The sequence below is a fragment of the Ursus maritimus genome, unplaced genomic scaffold (assembly GCF_017311325.1).
Source record: "Ursus maritimus isolate PB19 unplaced genomic scaffold, ASM1731132v1 scaffold_18, whole genome shotgun sequence".
NCBI classification, from domain to species: domain Eukaryota; kingdom Metazoa; phylum Chordata; class Mammalia; order Carnivora; family Ursidae; genus Ursus; species Ursus maritimus.
Window position 1 is genome coordinate 2,482,304 of NW_024424230.1, and position 21,323 is coordinate 2,503,626.

The 21,323-nt window shown below is 56.1% G+C and overlaps 1 protein-coding gene across 9 annotated transcripts in view; it reads left to right on the forward strand.

Annotated features, from left to right (window-relative positions):
* Nucleotides 1-21,323, forward strand: part of LOC103658422 (myelin basic protein) — a 114,528-nt gene that overhangs the window by 80,271 nt on the left and 12,934 nt on the right. For 6 of the 9 annotated variants that reach the window (XM_040632422.1, XM_040632424.1, XM_040632428.1 and 3 more), the window contains one exon: nucleotides 5,442-5,519. The exons of 2 other annotated variants lie outside the window; for them this stretch is intronic. In XM_040632422.1, the coding sequence (XP_040488356.1) occupies nucleotides 5,442-5,519 (78 nt within the window). Of the gene's footprint in view, nucleotides 1-5,441; nucleotides 5,520-10,160; nucleotides 10,420-21,323 lie in introns of those variants that run through there. One more of the 9 variants, XM_040632426.1, reaches the window with a different exon arrangement.

The following is a 21,323-nucleotide window of genomic DNA, read 5'->3' on the forward strand; positions in this document are numbered from 1 at the left end:
GGCCGCCTGAGTCTCGCTGTTTTTCTAAGCGCTCCGTACGCACGCGGCAGCCTCGCCACTTTCAAAGCTGACGCTGTCCTGCTTCCCAAGGAACAGGGAAAAATATATTTACACTGTGCCGAAAAGGTTAAATCGCTGTATAGCATATATTATAAAACAAGCTTCATTTCAGTGGTAATGGTCTAAACTGCAATTGTGGACTCATTGGCATCGGTCATTGTGACTTCATTTCAGAACGGATATGTCCCTATATGTGTCCGTGCGTACGTGTTTTTTCTCCTTCGTGTAAAATTACAACCTTGGTTGCTTTAAGGCTCTTATACTCGTTAATACTTTCAAAGAAAAGATTCATCTCAGAAGTAGGCGTCGACTTTGTAAAATAATGTTGCCCGATGATCAAGGATCCAGAGAAATCAGAGTATTTTCAAGGACTTTGAAAAATGAAAACAATGTTCAAACAATTGTTTTAGCATTTTTGAAGGATCAGTTCTGTTCACTACTGAATGTTGAATAAAGAAGATTTAAAAATGAATAGCGTTGCCTTTTGATGCCAGAGAAGCCCGTTGGAGTTTGCACGCGTCGTCCCGTAGCCGCGTCCTGCAAACCAGCCCGGACGCCTCCCTGTGTAGCCCCTTTGCGGAAACCAGTGTCTGTTCAGCACCCCTGTTTTACTGTAGACTCTTTGTTTGCTCTTAAACACTGGAGATGTGAGCTTAAAACCCTCTCCACCCAGGCACACGCCCACAATGGCCTTAGGATTCTGGGGTACTCACTGGCGTGGGCCGCTGAGGGGTTATTTTGTGGCTTTGTTTCTGTCCTGGCTTTGCTCAGCGTGCAGGGAATCAGGAGAGCTCTCACCTTGTAGAAAGGTCTTTGGATTGAAGCTTGAGAAAAGAAGAGAAGCAAGGGGCCTCATTGGTGTCCCTAAAAGCCCCTTTCTTGTTTCCACCATGTGTCGTTCCTGAGACATTGGTCTCAGGTATCCGGGATCCTAAAGGGCGCCCCCAGGCCTGAGCGTCAGCTGCCCCAGCCGCTGTGTGAAGCTGGGGGGAAGCGATTATTCTGCTTGTCTGTCTGCAGTAGGCGTTTCCTGGTGGAATCGTGCAAGGCTGGAGGCACGGCCCCCGGGAAGAGGACTCTTGGTCCCCGGGCCCCTCCACCGCCCCCCCCGCCCCCAGGCCACGTGGGGCTCCCGGCCCTGGGTCGGTGCTGCCCCCCGCATCCTCGGAATGCACTGACAACACCCACCCTTGTGCGGCCGGGGCGTTGACATTCCAGGAAAGTGCATTCTGAATTCCTTGAGGAGGCCTGGTCTTTGGGGAGCCCTCAATGAAGAGCGTATTCGTGGAGAACGTGCTCCTTTGTTGCCGGAGGAAAGAAGGGCAGCGTTGTTGGCTCCCAAAGAGCAGGTCCCCGGTGCCCTGGGGTGTGGGGGCTCGGGGGGACGGGCAGGCCGTAGGACGAAGGAGAAAATGCACGCGGTCTTTGTGGACAGGGGGCTCAGGAGCGGCCACCCCCCACCCGCTCTTCCCCTTGCCAGACCTCCCCCCTCCGCCCGCCGTGCCACGCGGGTGTGGTGGCCTAAGCCTTGGGTCAGCCGCTTTGGAACCTGCCCTCTTTCCTTTTTCTCTGGAAGGGGTGAGGTTTTAGGAAATAACTAGTCTGCACAAAGAGCTGTGTCCCCGGGCCGTCCTCAAGTAAGAGCACGGCGACAACCTGCCCCTCTCAGATTTCTCCAGACCAGGGTGTTTTAAAGAGTTTTAAGTTAGCTCTGCACTGATGATTGTACCTGTTCTGACTTCACCGCCGAGCTCCACGAGTGACCTGCTCTTCCCGCATCCTGTCAGTCAGCGCTCCGTGTTATTTCCGTGCCTCAAATTCTGATTGTACGGGATGAAAACCATGTGTTATTTACCGCTATGGGGTATAGCGATCTTGTAAATTCATCACCGCAGTCTGTTTCCCGGTTTTTTTCCCCACTGCATTTTAACTTCATTTAACATTTTAGTTCTACCATCACTTAATTTTTCATTGTTACCATAATATTCCAGTTTCGTAGCTAATTCTGTAATCGTGTGGAAAGTGTAGCGTTCAGAGGCGGTAGGAGGGACGTGGTAGGAAGCGTGTGGAGGGCCCCCCGCCCCCCCAGCTGTGCAGCACCTGACCCCCCCGCCCCCCGAGTCTGGGGCCTGGGGACCTACACGCACCCTCTCAGCAGAGCGTTTCCGCTCCCACAGCCACGCACACGAAAGCAGGTTGAATCTCCTGGGAGGCTGTGTGGCCGTGATCTGGCTGTATGGTGTGTGTTTGCAAAGAGATGTGGCCACAGCTCTTTCTAGAGAACACTGTGGCAGGTGTATTTCGAACAATATTTTTTGAGGTTTCCCCCAGGAATTTCTTTATAAAGTGTTATTACTCTGATCCGTTCTGGATCCGCGGTTCCCGGCTCTGCTGCGGGCAGTTTACTGTGGACTCCCGTTGTCCCCGGACCCTCAGTGTCCAGGGTCCGGTGACTGCAGTGGGTGAGATCTGCGTTAGGGGCGGCGGCCCTGCACCCAGGCGGTCCTGCCGTGTCTGTGTGAGCCACGCGTCCGCGTGTTATGCTGTGTCTACTGGTGATTGCCTCCTGGTGAGAGTGCGTATGCCTGTGTGATTTCGTGATGGGCTTTTTGCTTCATAGGTAGTTCTTCCTTTTTATGCACTCATTTAACGTAGTAACAGACCAAGGGCGGCGGACTAACTGCACGTGAGTTTTTCAAGTAGTCTTCTTTGGGGTCCCCCCTCAAGAGTGCCTGTAATACGGGTCTTCTCGCTGGCTGCAGACATGACAGCCAGCAGGTGAGTGTGAGGGCCAAGCGTCCGCCTCGGAGGTCAGTTTCTCACTCGTGTGCTTTTGCACAAAGACATTTTGTTCTTTTCTGTCCACGGACAGCTCGGTGTCCTGGTCTGTCGTGGCTGTTCTTGCTCTGCTCGACATGTTCAGTGTCTGTCAGAGCGCCGTCCCGCGCTGGGGGGAAGCGTGGGCACGGAGTGGACTCTGCTGTCCCTTTCTGTGGGAGTGTGGGGGGGGGACAGCCCACTCGGCGGTGTTTCCCGGGCGGCCGGGCAAGTGGGAGACCCGCCCCGCCTGTGCGCCCTGCTGAGGCCGCGTCCCAGGGTGTCCCGGAAACCCCGGGGAATCTGGACGGGGCGGTGCGCCAGCTCTTCCCAAGGACACCGGGGAGCGTGAGGGTCATGGATAAGGTTGGGTCTTGGATGAAGTAGAAATAAAGCAAACACACGATTATTCTGTATGCGTTCACCTGACTAGCTTGTCCTTACTCACCTCCCACTACATCCGTTCACAGTACGTACAGGGACACATGTCACTGGTTTTCCTTTGGTCAAAGGATCAGATATTTGGTGACAGGCATGACGGAGAGCTGGGCCTGACGTCAGAGGGAACATATCCCAGGAGGGAAGAAACCCCTCCCCAGACTCCCGTTAGCCTTAGGAAGCATAGGACCCATAGAAATGGTCAGAGTCTCTCCATAGGTCTGTCCCACCTCACTCTTAACTGCCCGGAAGGCATCCTGCTTCAGAGGAAATAGTATAAAGGTGGAGAGAGTTACAGAAACAGGAAGTCTTCTGAGGAAGCCTGATGAACAAGGGCTCCTCTGAGGGGCACTTCTTGCCTCCGTCCCCACCAGCCCCCGTGGGGTTTGCCCGGTGATCGTGCCACCCCTTCCCGCACCTGTACGGGAGGTCAGGCAAGGAAGGTCACTGGGGCGTCTCGTCCCCCTACCGTCGCCCATGGAGAAGAAGGCCATCTTCCCCCTCCTGCCCGTGCTGGGGCAAGCGGCCTGCGTTCTCAGCCACCCTGCTGCCCTGCCCCGAGCTGCATGGCCACCAGCCCACGGAGCCCTGAGCCGGGCCCGGGTGGGGGGGTAGCTTGACATGGGGCCCCAGAGTGACCTGGAAACAGCTCAAGGAGCTGGTCCCCTTTGGTAAGAAGGGGCATTGTTTTCAAGGGGGGAAACATAAATTAGAAAATTCTTCTTTGCTGTTTGGGCAAGGGTATAACATGGACGTGTGCGTCTGCGTCCTGTCTGCCACCATTGGCGGGCGTCACCCCTGTGGGGACAACCAGGTCTTGTCACGGCAGAAGCTACCGCAGGCTCATCCCAGAGGCGCTCACATAGGCACTCCGCTGCCTCACTCTGTGGAAGTCTGCGTCTTGGATTAAAGTCACAGCACGCGCGTGGGGAGAATCAAGGGTGGGATGTTCAGCTAAGCACAGACTCCCCCAGGTCTGCCTTGGAAACCCTGTGTGTTCACTCTGCAATAATACTTCTAGAACACTCTAACGTTCTCCTGTGTCATAACCACAGCCCGTTCCACACATAACCCACCAGTAACCTGATTTTTAAAAATCCATGTAATCTGCAGCCAACTTGAGACATCTCTTGAAATCTCTATGTTGATTTTAAGTCTTGAGCGCTGTAAGGTACCTTCTCTCTCCTTCCTCTCTCCCTGTCTCTCTCCCTTGCCCTCTCTCTCTCTCGGGCCCACCATTCTGCTGCGTACAAACAAAAGGAAATTTCTGCCGCCCATTTACCGTGGTCCCGCAGTAAAGCTCTCTCAGCCGCACCACTCAAATTGGGTGACACGCAGTACCGTCCTCCCGAATAGAATCGGGAAGACACACAACATTAGGAGGAGACACGACTTACGCAGATTTATAGCAAGAGAGCTTAGAGGAGGGTTAATGCCCAGCTCACGTCCAGGAATATTAAGATACTATTAAAGCTTCTGAATCTCACCAACACCAGGAAGAACGTGAGACCGTGTAACCCGAGTGGCCGCCTAGCATGACTTTGGCCATACAACTAATTCCTGGTGCTCCAGAGGAAGCTGGGAAGGCCCGACAGAGACAGCACAGGGACCCCGCAGAGTGAACGTGGCTTCTCCTACAGGTCCCGTACAGGAGCTCCGACACCTGCTGCAAAAGAAACCTGTGCCAGTGAAGCTGTGAACGTTCTCTATCGCAGGCAGACTTGAAAAGCCCTCGAGCACATCGCATCAGGCTGGAAGGGGCTTCCTCTAACTTACTCTGCCCAAAATCTTACAGGTCTGGTGCCTGCTACCATGTTGAGGAAATGCGGTCACATAATTGGGCTCAGGGCTCCAGAACTTTTCCCTAATTCTTTCTTCTTGATCCTTTTTCCTGACATCCTTCCCCCAGAGTACTGGGGGCTCCCACTGCGTCTCCTCCTTCCTCTCCCCTCGGTGGTCACCATCCATCCTCCTCCCGCACTCACCCTCTGACCTCCATCCCCCCTTGCCCTCCTCACCGCGCAGGGGTTTGCCAAGCCCGGTCAGGAGGGGGCGTTTGCTGGAGGACGTGGGGGCTGTGCCAGTGATGCGCGTGGACTCAACAGCCACTCTGTGTCCCCCGGCAGGTGCGTTGGCTCAAGCAGAGACGGAGCCCTGTGCCCTCTCATGCCCACAGCCCACCCGGGCTGTGCGCCATGTACCAGGTAAGACGTGCGCCGACCCCGCCGGGCCCCTCCTGTCCTCGGTCGGCGGGGGCCGCATCTGGGCACGCGTCTGCCCGCGGGCTACAGCAGGTCTGAAGTGCGTGGGGGAGTCACTTTCGCAAAGCGAGGGGGGCAGCTTCCCAGGGGAAGCAGCAAGGGACAAGGTGAAAGACTGGAAATTCTAGTTCAAGAGGCCTTGGAACGCCCAGGCAGGATCCTGCACAGATGACCCGCAAAGGGCCAGCTGTGGGGTCGGGGCGGTGGACAAGCCCCCGGGGCCAGCGGGGCCTCGGCCGTTCTACGGGCTGCAGGGCACGGAGAGTTGGCTGCCACCTCGACGGGGACTTGCCCTTGAAAGCCAGTGCCTGAGGCACACTGAGCGATGGCTAGTTGGATTACACTGTCACATGACGTGTGTCCTTGGCAAGTGCAGTGGCGGGGGCTGTCCCCACCTGGGCTCGGCTGGGCCTGCGTTGGGGTGGAGGAGGAGCTGTCACCTGTCCTCATCTTCTGCCGCTCGGAGCACGGAGGGCCCACAGGCAGGGGAATCGGGAAGGGTGTCATCAGCCCAGAGGAAGTTCTGAGTCAACCAGGAGTCACGCAGCTACTTACGCACAGTGGCGGCCACCACACGAGTTCGTGGCCACGGGTCTACACTTTCAGGTGACAGCGGGCGCCAAGCCAGCCACCTGAGCGTCTCACGTGGGAAAATGCGGAAGGTTGAGAACCCCTGCCTGACGACAATGGACCGCATGGTGAGCGTACTGGCCCGACATGTTTGTGGACCGTCCCCTCCCCAGAGCATCAGCGGGGCAGGCTGTTGTCCCAGCTCCTGTGGCCGCTCGCTCTCTAAACGCCTCTCTCCGCGGCTCCTTGGTCAGAGCAAACACCCTACCCGGGAGGCCTGTGCTCCCGGGCATCCACTCAGTGAAGCCACCGGGGCGCCCAAAGCCTTTGTCCACAGCAGCGCCTGGCGCGTGTGACTGGACAGCAGGGCCCCGCACCTGGGTCTGAAGGCCCCAGATGGGCCAGCTTGCCCCCGTCTGCCCGAAACCGCTGCAGGCCTCCCTGCCCCATGCTCTCTTGCACTGACCTGGATGGTTGCCATCAGAACCAGAGCTCTCCGGACAGGAAGACAGGCCTGTGCTCCTCGCATCACGTTAACAAACAGAATGTTGATTATTGTCGTGGCGGAGAGAAAGCAGCACCCCTCTCCTCCAGCTCTTCACCCCAGACGACTTCTGCGCGTGCCTTGAAACAACCTGCGCGACGCCATCTCTGTGTGGCCGCCAGGGGGCACGCCGTAAGGGACAGAGGTCACACTGCGGGTTTCTGGTAATAGGCTCTTTGCAAATATTATTTGCTCATTTACGGATACCCCGTAACTACTGGGCACCGCAGATGGGATTTGGATTGTTTGTGAAAACACCCGTGAGAATATCGAAACACGCGCAGTACCAGGTAGCTGTGTGTGAGTGTGCGGTGTTCACGTGTCTGCTAAGTGATGGGTCAAGGACAGAGCCTGAGTCGAAACCAGGGGCCAAGTTGCCACACAGACCCCGCGCCAGTGGGCTCCCCAAAGTCGTTACCGACGGTGCAGACTCTCCGAGGCCTGGTCCACGTCCCGGGGCCTCGGTGATCCACGTGACGGGTCCCTCCCCTCCCCCGCCCCATGCGAATGCTTTTCAGGAGGCGGCTCTGTGTCGGGTGCACAGAGGGCAGGCGGGCCGGGTCTGGGAGCCCCGGAACCTCCCTTCCTCAGGGAGCGGCACCGCCACACTGTTCTCGAGCGGACAGAGACAGTAAACCCGGGGTCTTCTCTCCTCTCGGAGCAAGAGCCTCTGATGGGCTGGAACGTCTCCTCCTGCACTTCGGGATCCGTTGCTCCTTCAAGGAGAGGGTCGCGGGTCCCGGAGTGGAGCTCTAATAGCTCCGGCCACGGGAGAGGCCGCAGGGCCGGCTCCGCTGAATGGTTTCGGAGGGCACCTGTCTGAGAGCCCGTGGGAAAGGGCACGTGAAACAGGCTTACGGAGGGAATAAAAGCCTTCGGGTAGAGCCGCGAGTGCACCGCTGACTCAGCACTCGGAGTCGAAACCACCTTCCGTCCCCTGTCGTGCGGAAACTCCACACTGTCGGTGAGCAATGCTGAGCAGACGTTCTGCACCCTGACCTTCCAGAACAGTCCTCCCTCTCTCTGTGTCCTCGTGGGTCTCTCTGCCTCTCTCTCTGCAAAGCCACCAGGAAGGCTAGGAAGGAGCCAGCCACCATGACTTCAGGGTGACCATCGAAGGACAGATGGGTTCTGCTGCTGTCAGGGGCTTTCACGAGCCAACTCCCCACCAGGAATTCTTTGATTCCACGAGATCCAACACAGGTCCTAGAACTACCGGAGTTCAACCTTTCCAGGGACCGAACATGACCACTGCAGGGGGGGGAGGTGGGAGGCCACACACACACAGGTGGCGTTATATCTGGGAACCCAAACGCAAGTTGGAGAAGAGAGAATTCCAAGGGAGAGGCAAGGAGCAGAGTGGGGGAGGGCAGTCCCCTAGGAAAATACCCCTTTTACTCGCATGTCCCACCCTGCCCAGCCGGACACCTCTCCCTGCACGGCGTCCCCATCTCAGCACTCTGCACAGGTGCCATGGGTGTGCCAAGCCTCATGCAGGCTACCTGCTCCCGCAGCCAACCCTCCACCGTGGCCTCCACCTGAGTCCTGGGGGCGAGCGAGGAGCCGCAACGGGACAGCATCCACCCTTGATTGGCCCCCAGCTCCCAGTCCCTTGGAGGCCGCAGGCCACTTTACACGGGCCTTCCTGGCTGGAGAGGGCCCGGGCAACCACCACGCACACCGAAGTTTAAGGAGCCAAAGACACCTCGTGCTGTGGACAAGTGCCGAGTAAGAATCAGAAACACAGGCTCTGCTTCGACCGCTGGGCTCCCTTTCCTCACCTGAAAAGCACCAACAACAGCGACAGTAGCCATCTGTGCTGCCCGCACTGTGGGGGCCTGTGCCAGCGGAGAGAAATACGACAGGTGCACGTGCTGCCCCAGCACTGGGCACCCATGGGTCTGTCGCACCCTGCCTCTTGGCCACATGACGCCTGAGCTACTCTGGAAGGACCCCCAGGAGCCCCGGGAGCGGCTCCGGCCTCCATCTCTCACCGGCTCCGGCCTTGGGGTCACTGCGTTTCTGCTCTCAGAACTGCGCTTCTTGACCATAAAGTCAGTGTCGGAAGAAGGTCTGGAAGTATTTCTCTTGAAGACTGTGGTGCCGGTGACGAGGGGACATCCATAAGGGCTGCCAGCCCAGCGGCAGCGGGGATGCCTTCCTGTGCACTCGGCCCGTGAGAGCTCATTCTGCACAGGAGAGACAGAAGCCCCGTGTCCCGGCCTCCAGAGATGCCCCTCACCCCCTCGTGTCCTGAATCGGATTGCTTCACGCGAGCCGAGCTCAGGCTGTGCCCAGAGTTGGGTGAGTCTGGTGGCTACACGTTTGGTGGATGCTGTCGGTCCAGCTGTGGAGACCCAGAGCAGACCAAGCTCCTTGGGGAGTGTGCCAGCGGGGACGGGAGGCCACCTGGCTGTCCTGCGGCCCAGCCTTTCCCCCGGGGGCCGGTGTCTGCTGTGCCCCCGAGGGCTGCTTCCCACCACAGTTGAACTGGGTTCCTCACTTGCTGGAAAACACGTTGCAACTTGCCTTTTCTTTCCAAAGAGAATGTTCAAGACCCCACACACCTGAACCTGCTTGTCCACATTCTGTGCAGAGACCACTGGATGCCAAGACAAGACATCTGGGGTCATCAGTTGGGTTTACAGCTCTGGCGTGATGCTCGCTTGACATTTGTGCTGAAAGAGCCATCTGTGCACGTTAGACTCATTGAGGTCTTTGGAAATGGGGTGCCTGGAACAGCGGAGACAGACCAGAGTGCTATGGGCTGATGTCCAGTCCTGCCTCCCACCATTCTGGAGGCAGCAAGGAAGCATCAGGAAGGCTGAATTCGAGAAGAGCCGGACTCCAGCTCTGCTGTCGACACAGGCACCAGCCGCCCTGACTCCGGGGGAGCAGACCTTCCCTGCGGGGAAGACCCTTGGTTCCTTTCTCGGGAGTTCTGCTGGTTTCCCGAGGAGGCGAGGGGCGGAGACGCCGCTGTTTCTGCTGAGCGCCGGGCACGCTGGTGGCACTTGGGTCACCACGGGACGCCTCAGCAGAAGGGCCCGTTAAGAGCTGGGTGCGCACCAGGTCGGCGATGCAAGACCGAGAGATGGGAGGACTGGCGGCTGGAAACACACCACCGTGCTTACAGCTTTCGCGGCCAAGTGAGAGCCGCTTCCAGCCTGGACAAGTGTCCCCATCCCCCTCCATTGCCCTCCCCTCCACCGCGCTCACCTTCCAGGACCACAGAGCTGGAGCCCGGGCATCTGGCTGTGACACGGGGCTTGCTGTGTCTTTCTCTGCCAGGGGACAGCCTCTTGTCATTCTGACCCCTGCATGGCCACTGACATGGCTACTGATGGAGGGGGGCAGAGCTGTCCCTGCGGCGAGAGGGGGTGGCTCGTCTCCCCATTTCCCAGAGGAAGTCAGAGCCCCAGTGCTCCCCCCACTGCCCTGCAGACAGCAGCCTTCCCCCCTGCCCTCAGCTTCACCGTCTGCTAACGGCACGGCCCTGGACCTTGGCGCCAGTCCCTCTGATCATGGGACAAAGCGACGGTCCCTCCCGAGCTGACCGCCGGGAACAACAGCACACCCACAAGCCACCGTGCCTGCGGACTGCACGCCCCGTCCACGGTCTCCCTGTCCAGGATCTGAGAAGAAATCTGCAGTCAGGACAGGCACCAGGTAACCTAAAATTTCCCTCTAAATCAAAGGTCTGCCTCTAAATTCCTCCAGAAATAGAGAAAAGCCTGCTGTTGACCCTGCACGGCTTTCTCTAAAGAAGGCAGCTCACGGCTTTAATTAAACTCACTCGAGTCAACAATTCTGGAACAAACATAGTCTTAAACTTGCAAATGACAAAAGCACAGGGCAAACTGCATGTATCGTTCAGACAGAGAATTCTCCCCCCATTTACGAAATCTAGAATGCCCCGACTTTGCCCACGAACACTCATGCTCTCTCCTGAGGTACAAACCGGCAAACCGTGAGGCTTCCTCTGAAACACAGACAGGAGCAGAAGTCAGAGCGTGGCCCAAGGCAGCGGAGTGCCTCGTCTGGCCACCCGTGGTTTCTGGGGACGCGGGACTCACAGGGCAGGGGTGCGGATGGGAGCACCACTCCCCCCCAGCTCTCTCTCCGACACACCTGGACCTACTCAGAAAGGGACCAAGGTCACAGCTCAGACACCTCACGGTCAGACCTATCATTTTATCCCCAAACGTGTGACCCTTGGTGCACTTGCTGGGTTTGCTAATACTTACCCAGGGGCTCCTAGCTCAGCACCTGGGGCAGACGGGGCGGTTTCATGGTGGAAAATGGGGATGGGCAGCAAGGTGTAAGGAAGAGTCTTGGATGGAAAGAAGGGATCTGTTCCTGCCACGGACTCTTTCGGGAATTCCTCAAGGAGGATAAGCCACTGAAACAAGATTGCTGTGGACGTGAGGGGTCCTTACCAGCCGTGGAAGGAGTGTGAGGCAGGAGAGGGGGGCACGAAAGGGAACTGGGTTTTGTAGTGAACTGTGTTCGTGGTTCGTAAACAGAAAGAACACCACCCACACGAGCAGGTTGGGGCTTCCTGCCGCTTTCACAAGAGGACGACGTTTTCGTGATCCCAAGTCGTGCTCAGGCACCTCACGGTCCGTGCTTCCGAACAGCTTACGTAGATAAACCGCGGGCCTCCCTGGATCGGAGGCTCCCGAGAGTGCCCCCAAATCAAAGATTTCTCTGGGACAAAAAAGCAAAATGCAGATGCTTTGCACGGTCGCTCTCCAGCCCCCCAGTGAAACCCTCTAGGAACGGCGAGGGTCCCGTGGCAGGGTGCCCGTTCTGCGTGTCTGTGTGTCTGGTGCCCGGCTCTGGGTCTGCTGGTCCCATCCCATGAACAGAACAGAATGACGCAGCCCAAATGGTCTGCTTGTGCGGGGCTGGGCTTCTGCGGGTACCGGGGGAGCGGACTGGCCCTCGCTGTAATTACACAGAACTGCATCCCCCAAAACGATCGCCAAACTGGAAAGTCTCTCCTCGTTAACTGCTCTTGCGTTCGCTGTGCCTACCTAGCCGTGTTTACCAAAACGAGTAGGAGCTAGGTCTCTAGGGAAGAACGGCAGCCACGCCGACCCCAGCCCTCCAGGCATTAACACACGCCTCGAGCGGACTCCATCAACAGACGCTAGCTCTTCCTCATAGACAGGGACAGTTTTATTTCTAGCTCATCCTACCCTCACAAGTTGACTTGAGGCAAGTCTACGAGTCTTTTAAAAATAAAATAAACCTACGCTGTTTAAAATCATTCCTCCTTCTCACCTTCTCCTGCCGTACGGCTAGCCCGTGATTTCTCCACGTGCCGCCAAGGGTTAGGTTTGGAACATCAGCCTCTGTCCCACACGGAACCCACAAGCATCTGGCATGGGCTGGTGGCCTGCAGCACCGGTCCTGGACCCAGAGCCGGGAGACCCAGCGAGCACACCGCCCAGCCCTTGAGTGTCGGTTGTCGCACCTGCTAAACGAAGTGCTTGCTCAGTGCCAAGCGACATTTCTCGCTCTACCAACAATGAGGGCAAGTGCGAGAATCATACACCCTGTATTTTAAAAGCGAGTAGAATCTCTTTCTTTATTCCCTTTTTAAATGGAATCCTCTGGGGACACAGGGAGAAATTCCTAGAACCTGGGTGGCTTAGCTCCCCAGGACACTGCCAGTGCGAAAACCATCACTGTGGTGAGCACGGGGCACCCGTGTGCGGACCCGCCTGAGATGGGGCGCCAGGCAAGTCCTGGGGGCTTCGGGGGCCACAGCCCAGAGTGAGGCGGGCACTGTGGGGCCTCCAGCGGCCCCAGAGTTCCGGTCACAGGAGCAGATGCTTGCTGGGGACCTGCGCCCAGGCTGAGGGGCCAGAGCGGGAGCACGCAGGAGGGCTCACGGGAGCACCCCCTGGCGTGAGGAACACCTTCCTTGGTGGCCTCCCTGGTGAGTCTCAGCTTCGAGCTTAAGAAAGGGCAGGGTTCTCACACAGCAGCCGCACCCCGGACTCCTTTCCTCCACCCCGTAGACAAGATGGAGCCCATGTCAGCACGCGCATTGGGTGGAAAGGACCAGTTTCCCCCAAACTAGTGCGCCGTAGAGGAAAGGCGGAGGAACAGAAGGTACTTTGTCTTACTGTGTGTGGTCTGAAGGAGCCCAGAGCACACGTCATGATATTTAAAGGACGTTCTAATGTTGTAACAGATCCCAAGTCATCACACCACTGTGAGGCTCTTAGCCATTAGGGACAGGGGTCTAGATGCAGACGATTTTGAAGTTAGGGTTTTAAAACACCAGAAAGGGTTGGTCGTCACACAGCTTCTAGTCTGTTCTGTAAGTGCTCTCAGCTCTTGGTGTGCACGTGGCCAGTCCTCTAGCTGCCCCCGTTTGTGCTGTGCGTGTAGTGACCGGTTACTGCTGTCTCCACTCCTCTGCTGCGCTCACGCAGTACCGTCCGTCAGAAGGGAAACCAAGCACATGAGGCCTGGGCCGTGGGAGGGGAGGGACCCCGAGTCTCGCTGGGCTGTGCCTCGTGCAACGGGGAGCACACAGGCCACCTCGGGGCCCGGGCCCTGTGAGTGGTGAGCACGGGGGCGGGGTGGGGGACCCTTCCAAGAGTCCAAGGGATTCACTATGATTTCATTCACTGACATTCTGATGGTTGATTCTGGGGAGATAAGAAATAGAGTAGGAGCTGGAACTTTTTTTCCTAACCACAAAACCCCAGGCACAGTGAACGTTAATTTTTTCAAGATGCAGAATTTTCTTCTGAGAGGGAATGAGTCCATCGATTTGTCTCTAATCAAATCCAAATGCAAATGTGTCGCAAAGTCCTCCCTATTTTCATAAAACAGCCACTGCATTCAAAGGAATGAGTCTCTACCCAGTGTGATGACCGTTGATCTTCAGATGTGTCAGGTGAAAACGAACCTCCTGTTGTTACTTGCAAGTTTAAGAACTCCGGCTCTGGCGCATCGGAGAACGGTTACAAATCCTTCCTGAGGTCTGGATGGGGAGCGCGGACCTGGCCCGGAAGCCGGTGCACGGGCTCCCCCTGCTGGTGATGGGCATTATCTCAGGCAGAGGGAAAAGGATCATTATTTTTCAAAAGCGATGCAATGACATAGGTTAATGGAAAAAGCAATTTACCCTAAAAATTAATGAAACAGTTGCCCTTTGTGCTATGGCTTCCCTCCCATGGCTTTTAAGACTTCCCAGAATAATGTTATTTGCCATCAAGGAGTTGTTTTATTAATGATGATGCCAAAAAAAGGAGTAACACCGTAGTGCCACACGGTGTTGTGCAAACTAACACCGTAGTGCCACACAGTGTTGTGCAAACTGACACCGTAGTGCCACACGGTGTTGTGCAAACTAACACCGTAGTGCCACACGGTGTTGTGCAAACTGACACCGTAGTGCCACACGGTGTTGTGCAAACTGAGGTCACATGTCAAGGGACCCGCCCACCTCTCCGTTGTCTGGACACTGCTCACCAGACTGAGAGACAAGGGCCATCCTTCAGTGGTAGGAAACTTTCAAATGTTGACTTCTTTATATAATGAGCTTGTGTTGTTTTTCTCATTAGTCCAAAAGCTTTCACTAAGAAATAAGTCGATTATTTTTTTCCAATCTCGCTTGTGCAAAATGTTCAGCTGCACGTCTTTTGGAGACGCTGCTGAGACGGGTGTTGATGGGGGGGTTCCAGCGCCCCCGCCTCCCCCGCTCTGACTGTTGTGGGCCCCACAGGGAGCTGCTGCCCTGCCCCTTGTCCCAGTTCGTCCCAGCCGACCCGAGAACGCCCCCTTAGCCTCTTAACCTCCTGCGGAGAAAATGAGCTGCCAGGAATGGGGTAGACACGGGCAAGGACACACCGATCTTGAGACATAACGGTAAAATGTTAACTGCTTTGCCTCTTGTTTTCAACCTTAGTGAACACAACAGTGTTTCATCAGAGGATTACTAACTGTATGCCTAAAAACTAACTAAGCATCGGGGCACCTGGGTGGCTTAGTCAATTAAGCGTCTGACTCTTGATCTAGGCTCAGGTCTTGATTTCAGGGCCGTGGGACCGAGCCCATGTTGGGCTCCACGCTGGGTGTGGAGCCTACAAAAACAAAAACAAAACAAAACTAACAAAGTGAGAAGAATCCTTCCTCTGTTGGGGAGCCCCCGTTCAGTGGGCGCCCCGGCAGGGGACTGCGTCCGTCACAAGTACTCACAGGCCAGAGGCTGAGGACCAAAGAGGGACTAAGGCAGGAAACTCCACAGGTGACTGGCCCGTGCCCTTCCACCCGCCTGGCCCCAGCTGGTCTGCAGGGCTGACGGGTCACCCTCATGCCCCGGGATCTGCTGCTCTTTCCTCCTGCCCCAGTGTCCTCCAGACACAGCGTCCTCCCCGTCTCTCCTGTCCCAGCAGGCAGATCCCCTTACTCACAGTGCGGTACGAGGGAAGGTTGAGTACCTACATCCCATAAACGGTAAAATATAACGAATAACAGAAACCCCAGGGGGTTGAAGGTGCCTCCCCAGGCCTGCCAGGGTCTCCTGCTGCTGCGTGGGCAGCGGCCGGCCTGCTCCCACCTGACCCGATCGCAGCCCCGGAGACTGGCCTGGAGGAGGGCCCAGCCACCCCTGTAGCCGTGGGTGGGCCACTCGCTTCAGCAGAGCCGGCTGGGCCTCACCTGGCGCGGACGTCGTGCTGTGCACGTACTCGTTCTCGCTGCCTGACAGCCGCCCTTCCAGCTGCCGAGGGAGGGGCAGCGGGGGTCCGGGCATTCCTTCTGCCGGTTGCCGGAGGCGTTGCAGGATCGAGGCAGGCCAGGGACTCGGCACGGAAGCCAAAAGGTGGGAGCCCCCAGGTGTCCCTTGACGATGAACGGATAAACAGAAGGGGGCTGTCCATGCAGCAGAGCGTTTCCAGCCTGAAAAATTTAGGAAGGAAATTCTGGCGTCTGCTACCACCTGGGTGAACCTCCCGGGCAGGATGTTGGTTGCAAGAAGCCAGACGTAGCAGGACCCTCCTCTATGTTCCACTCCTGCGAGGCCCCAGAAGAGCCACACCCGTGGAGACGGAGAGTCGGTGATGGGCGCCAGGGGCTGGGGACAGAGGACGAGGGCTTGGTGTTCGGCGAGTGTAGATCTCAGTTTGGGAAGTTGAGAACATTGTGGAGGTGGATGGTGTCACCTTTGTACGACAGCATGAATTTACTTAGTGCCCCCGATATGCACTCAAAACGGGTGAGGACGGCACATTTCATGTAGTCTTGAGTACAGCTAAAAAAACGTGAAGGGTGGCTCAGCAGAGCTTGCCCCCCACCGCGGCACGAGGGCCTCATCGCCATGGCAACTGAGGTGGGTTTCGGAGCTTTTCGTCTGTGCCCCCGTGAAACTCCTTGGCCATCCTCAAATTGGTTAAACGCGTTCTGGAGTCTTCGAAATTCCCTGAGAGACAAAGCTCCCTGGACAACTGTTTCCGTCCCTTGGCTGTTCTCAGTGGCCTCGTGGTAACGCTGTTGAGTGGAAAATCCTCCCAGCGCACCCCGTGGTTTGCTCAAACCAGAGTCCTGGGCGTGAGGACCGGAGCCTCCCCGCTCCCCGCGATTCCTCGGTTCCTTTGTCCATTTTATATTTGCCAACCTGCGCTCTGTGAGTGCAGCTGCCGGAAGCTCTGGGAGTCCATGGAAGTCTTTCCTCTTTCCAAAACAATATTAAAATCCAGCCAAAGCGGTAAGATGCTTCTGGAAAAAGGACAGTCTGACGGCCACACGAGGTGTTACCGCCTGAAGGGCCCACGTTGTTCAGAAAGCGGACACATCAGGAAGCTGAAGACGTTCCAAGCCAGGGTGCCCGTGCGAGCAAGATCTCAGAGACGGAGGCGACAGCCGGACTCACGGACGCAGGCCTCCCCCGGCAAGTCCTGGAGATGACACGGTGTCCTCATCAACGCTCGGGTTCGTGAAGACAGACCCTGCTCGTGGCCGTGGTCCAGTTTAGATATTAACCTATGGCGACCCGGAGCCTCTGTGCTTGCATGGTTCTGTGCATTTTAACCCACATGGCCTTCTGTGTAGCTGCCAGCACACTGAGGACCCTTCACCCCAGAGCCGTCCCCATGCTCCCCCATCGTACCCACACCACAGCCTCCCCTCGCCCATCCCTGCACCCTGGAGTCCGCCGATCTGCTCGCCCTCACTGGGGTTTAATCGTGAGAAGCACGTCACATAAACGAGTCCACACGGTAGGAAGGCTTCGCGGCACCTGGGAGGCGCCTCCGAGTTCCTGTGTTTGGAACATTTGTCCCGGCTCGTTGCTGGGCGGCGTTCTACTGTGCGGATGGGCCACTCCGTCCACCCTTCCTCTCTCCGATGAACACTTGAGTGTTTGCCAATTCAGTGATCAGGAATTGAGCTGCGAATAAACACTCGTGAACCAGTTTTTTTAATGAACATAAGTTTTCATTTACGATTGAAATTACTTTTTCCCTCAAAAAATTGGTGGCCAATATATTCATTACAAAAAAAAATCACTTCCAGAAATATTTTTTTTCTTTTACCATTCAAAGCAGGAAGTAGGATTGCTGGGTCCCACGGGAAGTAGATGGTTAAATTCATAAGCTTATAACTTTATAAGACAGAGGGACCATACCATTTGCATTCTTACCAGCAATGCCGGAGAGCTGCGGGTGCCCCACATCCTTGCCAACACTTAGTATTGTTGGTATTTTACATTTGTCCGTTGTGATACGTGTGCGGTGGTATCTCTCGTGGCTGTGAGTTGTATTTTCCCAGTGGCTGACGACGTCGAGCAGCTCTTGCCATGCCCACCCTGTCTCATGTAGCATGGATTCCGCGTTGGGTCCATCGTTTTGAACTGGGTTGTTTTTTAACATTGAGTTTGGAGAGCTCTTACGTATTTGCTTTCAAGTCCTTTGCCAGATGTGTGGTTTGCACATATTTTCTCTAGCCTGTAGCTTGACTTTTCACTCTCTTAACAGTGTCTTTTGCAAAACCAAAGTTTTAAATTTTATGGGCCATTCCTTGGGTGTCATGTCTAAGAACTATGGTTTCTTCTAAAATTGTATTTTGAGTTCATTTTTTATAAGCTGTCACTTTGAGTTGAGGTTTGTTTTTTTGGATATGGAGATGCAGGTGTTCCGGTACCATTTTTTGAAAATACTATTGAATGGTCTTTGTACCTTTCTCAACAATCAGCGGGCCACGTTTGTGTGGGCCTGTTTCTGGGCACGATGGGGTTTGTTGATCTATGTCTGTCTCCCTCCAACACCACACTCCTTGGTTACCTTCATGATATAGAAATCTTAAGGTCAAGGCATGTGCTTCCTTGAACTTTATTCTTCTTTTCCACAATTACTGGACTATTTTGGTCCCTTTGCATTTCTGTCTAGTCTTAGAAACGGCTTGTTTCTATCTAAACAAAACCCTCCTGGGACTTTGATGGGAAGTACATTAAATCTGTACAGCTCTTTGGGGAGCGTTGACACCTTTACCACTCTGAGCCTTCCCATCCACGAATACGGAACGTCTCTCTGCTTGCTCAAGTCTTTGCTTTCTTCTCCCAGCATTTCCTGGTGTTTAGACAGAGAGCCTACACGTGCTTTCCTTGATTTATGCCTAACAGTTTGTGTCTCTGGTGCTATTATACGTGGTAGTGTTTTCAAATGTTGCCTTTTTCTAACCGTTCCTTGCTTAGTAGGTAGAAATATGATGGGCTACATCATGTCATTTGACAAATGGCTACGCCACGTCATTTGACTTCCAGGCCGTTACAAATACAACAATACGGGGGCGCCTGGGTGGCACAGCGGTTAAGCGTCTGCCTTCGGCTCAGGGCGTGATCCTGGCGTTATGGGATCGAGCCCCACATCGGGCTCCTCTGCTATGAGCCTGCTTCTTCCTCTCCCACTCCCCCTGCTTGTGTTCCCTCTCTCGCTGGCTGTCTCTATCTCTGTCGAATAAATAAATAGAATCTTTAAAAAAAAACAAAAACAAATACAACAATACAGTTGTAATCACGTGACTGCCTCACCTGTGCAGCCGACAGTTTACAACCAAGAGTCCAGGTCCAGTGCGCAGCCAGCGGGGCGCCGCTGCACGTGTGACACAGAAGGGTGTGCCTCCGCCACGAGCCCCGCTCACCCCCGATCAGTGCCGTGTGAGGCCCTGTATGAGAAGCGATCTGCGCGGTCGGCGTGTTCATCCAACACAGTTAACGACCTGCCGGCCAGGTTCTGTGCTGAGGACTGTAAATCCACCGACCCCCTCGTCTGTGAAGGGCTCCGACCCTGACGCCGTGGCTCCCAGAGCCAAAGTGCAATTTACCTACTTCACGTGCTCCTGTAAATTACTTTTCCCTCAAAAGATTGGCGGCTGATATATTCATTATAAAAATCACAAAATACATAATTTGTCTTACAGCATTGAAAGCAGGTGTGCATAATTCACATGAGAAACGTTATGACCTATGCAACACCCCATTACCTATCGCACAACGTAAATAAGGTTGATGATATGAGATCTACATAATACGACCGAGCATTCACTCCTGTAAAAACCTCTGTGTAAACCTTGAGACATTTTTCTAGCTTAGTCACAGGATGTGAGGGTTACAGCGCCTGCTGCCCTTGGCTCGATATCCAATACAGAGCAGGCAGAAGAACGGCGTCTAAACAGCAAGCGAAAAGCCAGGGCACTGAATTGCAAGCTGATTCCATTATTTCAGACCAGGAGGATGGAATCCCAGAAATCACTACCTGGCAGACCTATCAGACACCTTTAAGATATTTGTCTTAAAGTAAGTAATTTCAGTCATTTCCTGGCTCAGCTGTTTTGCTTTTTAATTCTTAATTTTACGCTCAGTCGTTTATTGCAGAAGAGGGTACAAGGTTGGCATGTTGCTTGACTGTGATTGGCCAGTGAGGTCAGACAGTCGGGAACTGGCTGAGAGACAAGGACGCGGGAGGAGAAGCAGATTCTTTGGGCCCTGCAGCCTCAGCAGACAGCAAGACTTAGAGTAAGAAGGCTCAGGGGCTTCAGCAGTAACAGACCCCCCCCCTGCTGTGCCCACCTCTCCAGGCTCAGCGCCCGTGGCCACCGGGTTCCCTGTGCCTCCCCCACAGGCATTGGGGGGAGTCCTGAGCGGCTGGGCTCCCAGCGGGCCACGGGCGCTGCACACTCGGGGTGCTCGGGGATGAGTGGTGTGGGAGGCCGACGACGCGCCAGGTCTGCAGGGGGAGCTGGAGCCGGCTCCCCGCAGGAGACCCCTGCAGAGTGACCGGGCGGCAGAAGGGCACCGCAGGCGGCAAAGGGAGCCAGCGCAGAGGCAGGGCCACCAGCTGGACCCAGGTGAGGGAGGAGAGAGGCCCTGGGCAGAGGCCCAGCCAAGAGGCCGGAGGGAGTCTAGGAGTCCAAAGGACCGGCTCCTGCCGGGGCTGCAGGGGGGGCAGAGAAGTCGGTCAGGAGGCCCCGCCTAGCTCAGCACGGGGAGCGGGGAGGTCGTGGCGCTTGAAGGGAGAGCTGGCGCGGCACGTCCCGGGGAAGCGGGAGCCAGCGTCGCGGGGAGGCGGGCAGGGCACAGGTGCCCTTGTCCACAGCACAGTGGCCGTGCCATCAGCGCAAAGACCAGCGATCAGGAAGTAGGGCACGCCTGGACGCCGGGCAGACTGGGTTCGCAGCGGTGCTCCAGCCAGAGGGAAGGTGGTCTATTTAGTGCGGCAGAAGCAGAGGCCAGGGAGAGGGCCGCAGGGTTTGCAGACGTGTCTGGGCCGGAAAGGGAAGGATCAGAGAAGGAGCTCAGCCAACTTTGCTTTATCGTCAATAGTGGGGAGGGCAGCCGAGGCAAGCAGTGTGCCAGAGAAAGGCAAGATGTGTCCACGGAGGCAAGGGTAACCGCTGGGTTTCAGGCCTGGGGGTCTGAGGCAGGGAAGCGGGCATCTGGGGACAGCCGTACATGTCCCCAACCAGCGGGTGCCGGGCACAGTGCACCTGTCAGTGCTGGGCGCGGCGCACAGCCTGGTCAGGCTACAGCGGTCACCGGTTAGATGAGGCCCAGTAAAGGCCTGAAATTCTGGCGACACACACTATAGACTCCTCGGAGGTAAGGTGTCCCCTGAAGAAGGGCTTCATCTCACGCAGCACAGACCAAGCTGATGAGGGAAGGGAGCGCCTGACGGACCTCAGCACGTGCGATGGAAAGGCCCCTGGTTGTTGGAGGCTAGGCCGGCCTTAGAGGAGCTCCTCTGGCCTTTGGGAATGTTGTCAGTAGGTGAGCAGGAGGAAAGCCCCGGGTCAGCTCTGCAAGCTCACCTCCCCGAGTGCTTTATGCACCAGCAAGCTCAGCCCATGGTGGAGGGGGTGCCTGGAGGCTGCTGTTCCCTGGGCCTGACTCCTCCCCCCACACTCCTGTCATCTCTGCAGCACTTCCTGAGCTGGGAAGAGCTGGGCCCTGCTCCGCACAGCCTTCCCTCAGCTCAAGATTTGGAAGAGGTTGTCCCAAACTGGGCAGGTGCCGGTGCTGTGACCTGGGACCCTGATTTTGAGAAACAGAGGCTCGTTCACGTGATGCACCCCTCCAAAGCCCATGGAGGGGTTAATTCCTGAGTGTTCTCCTT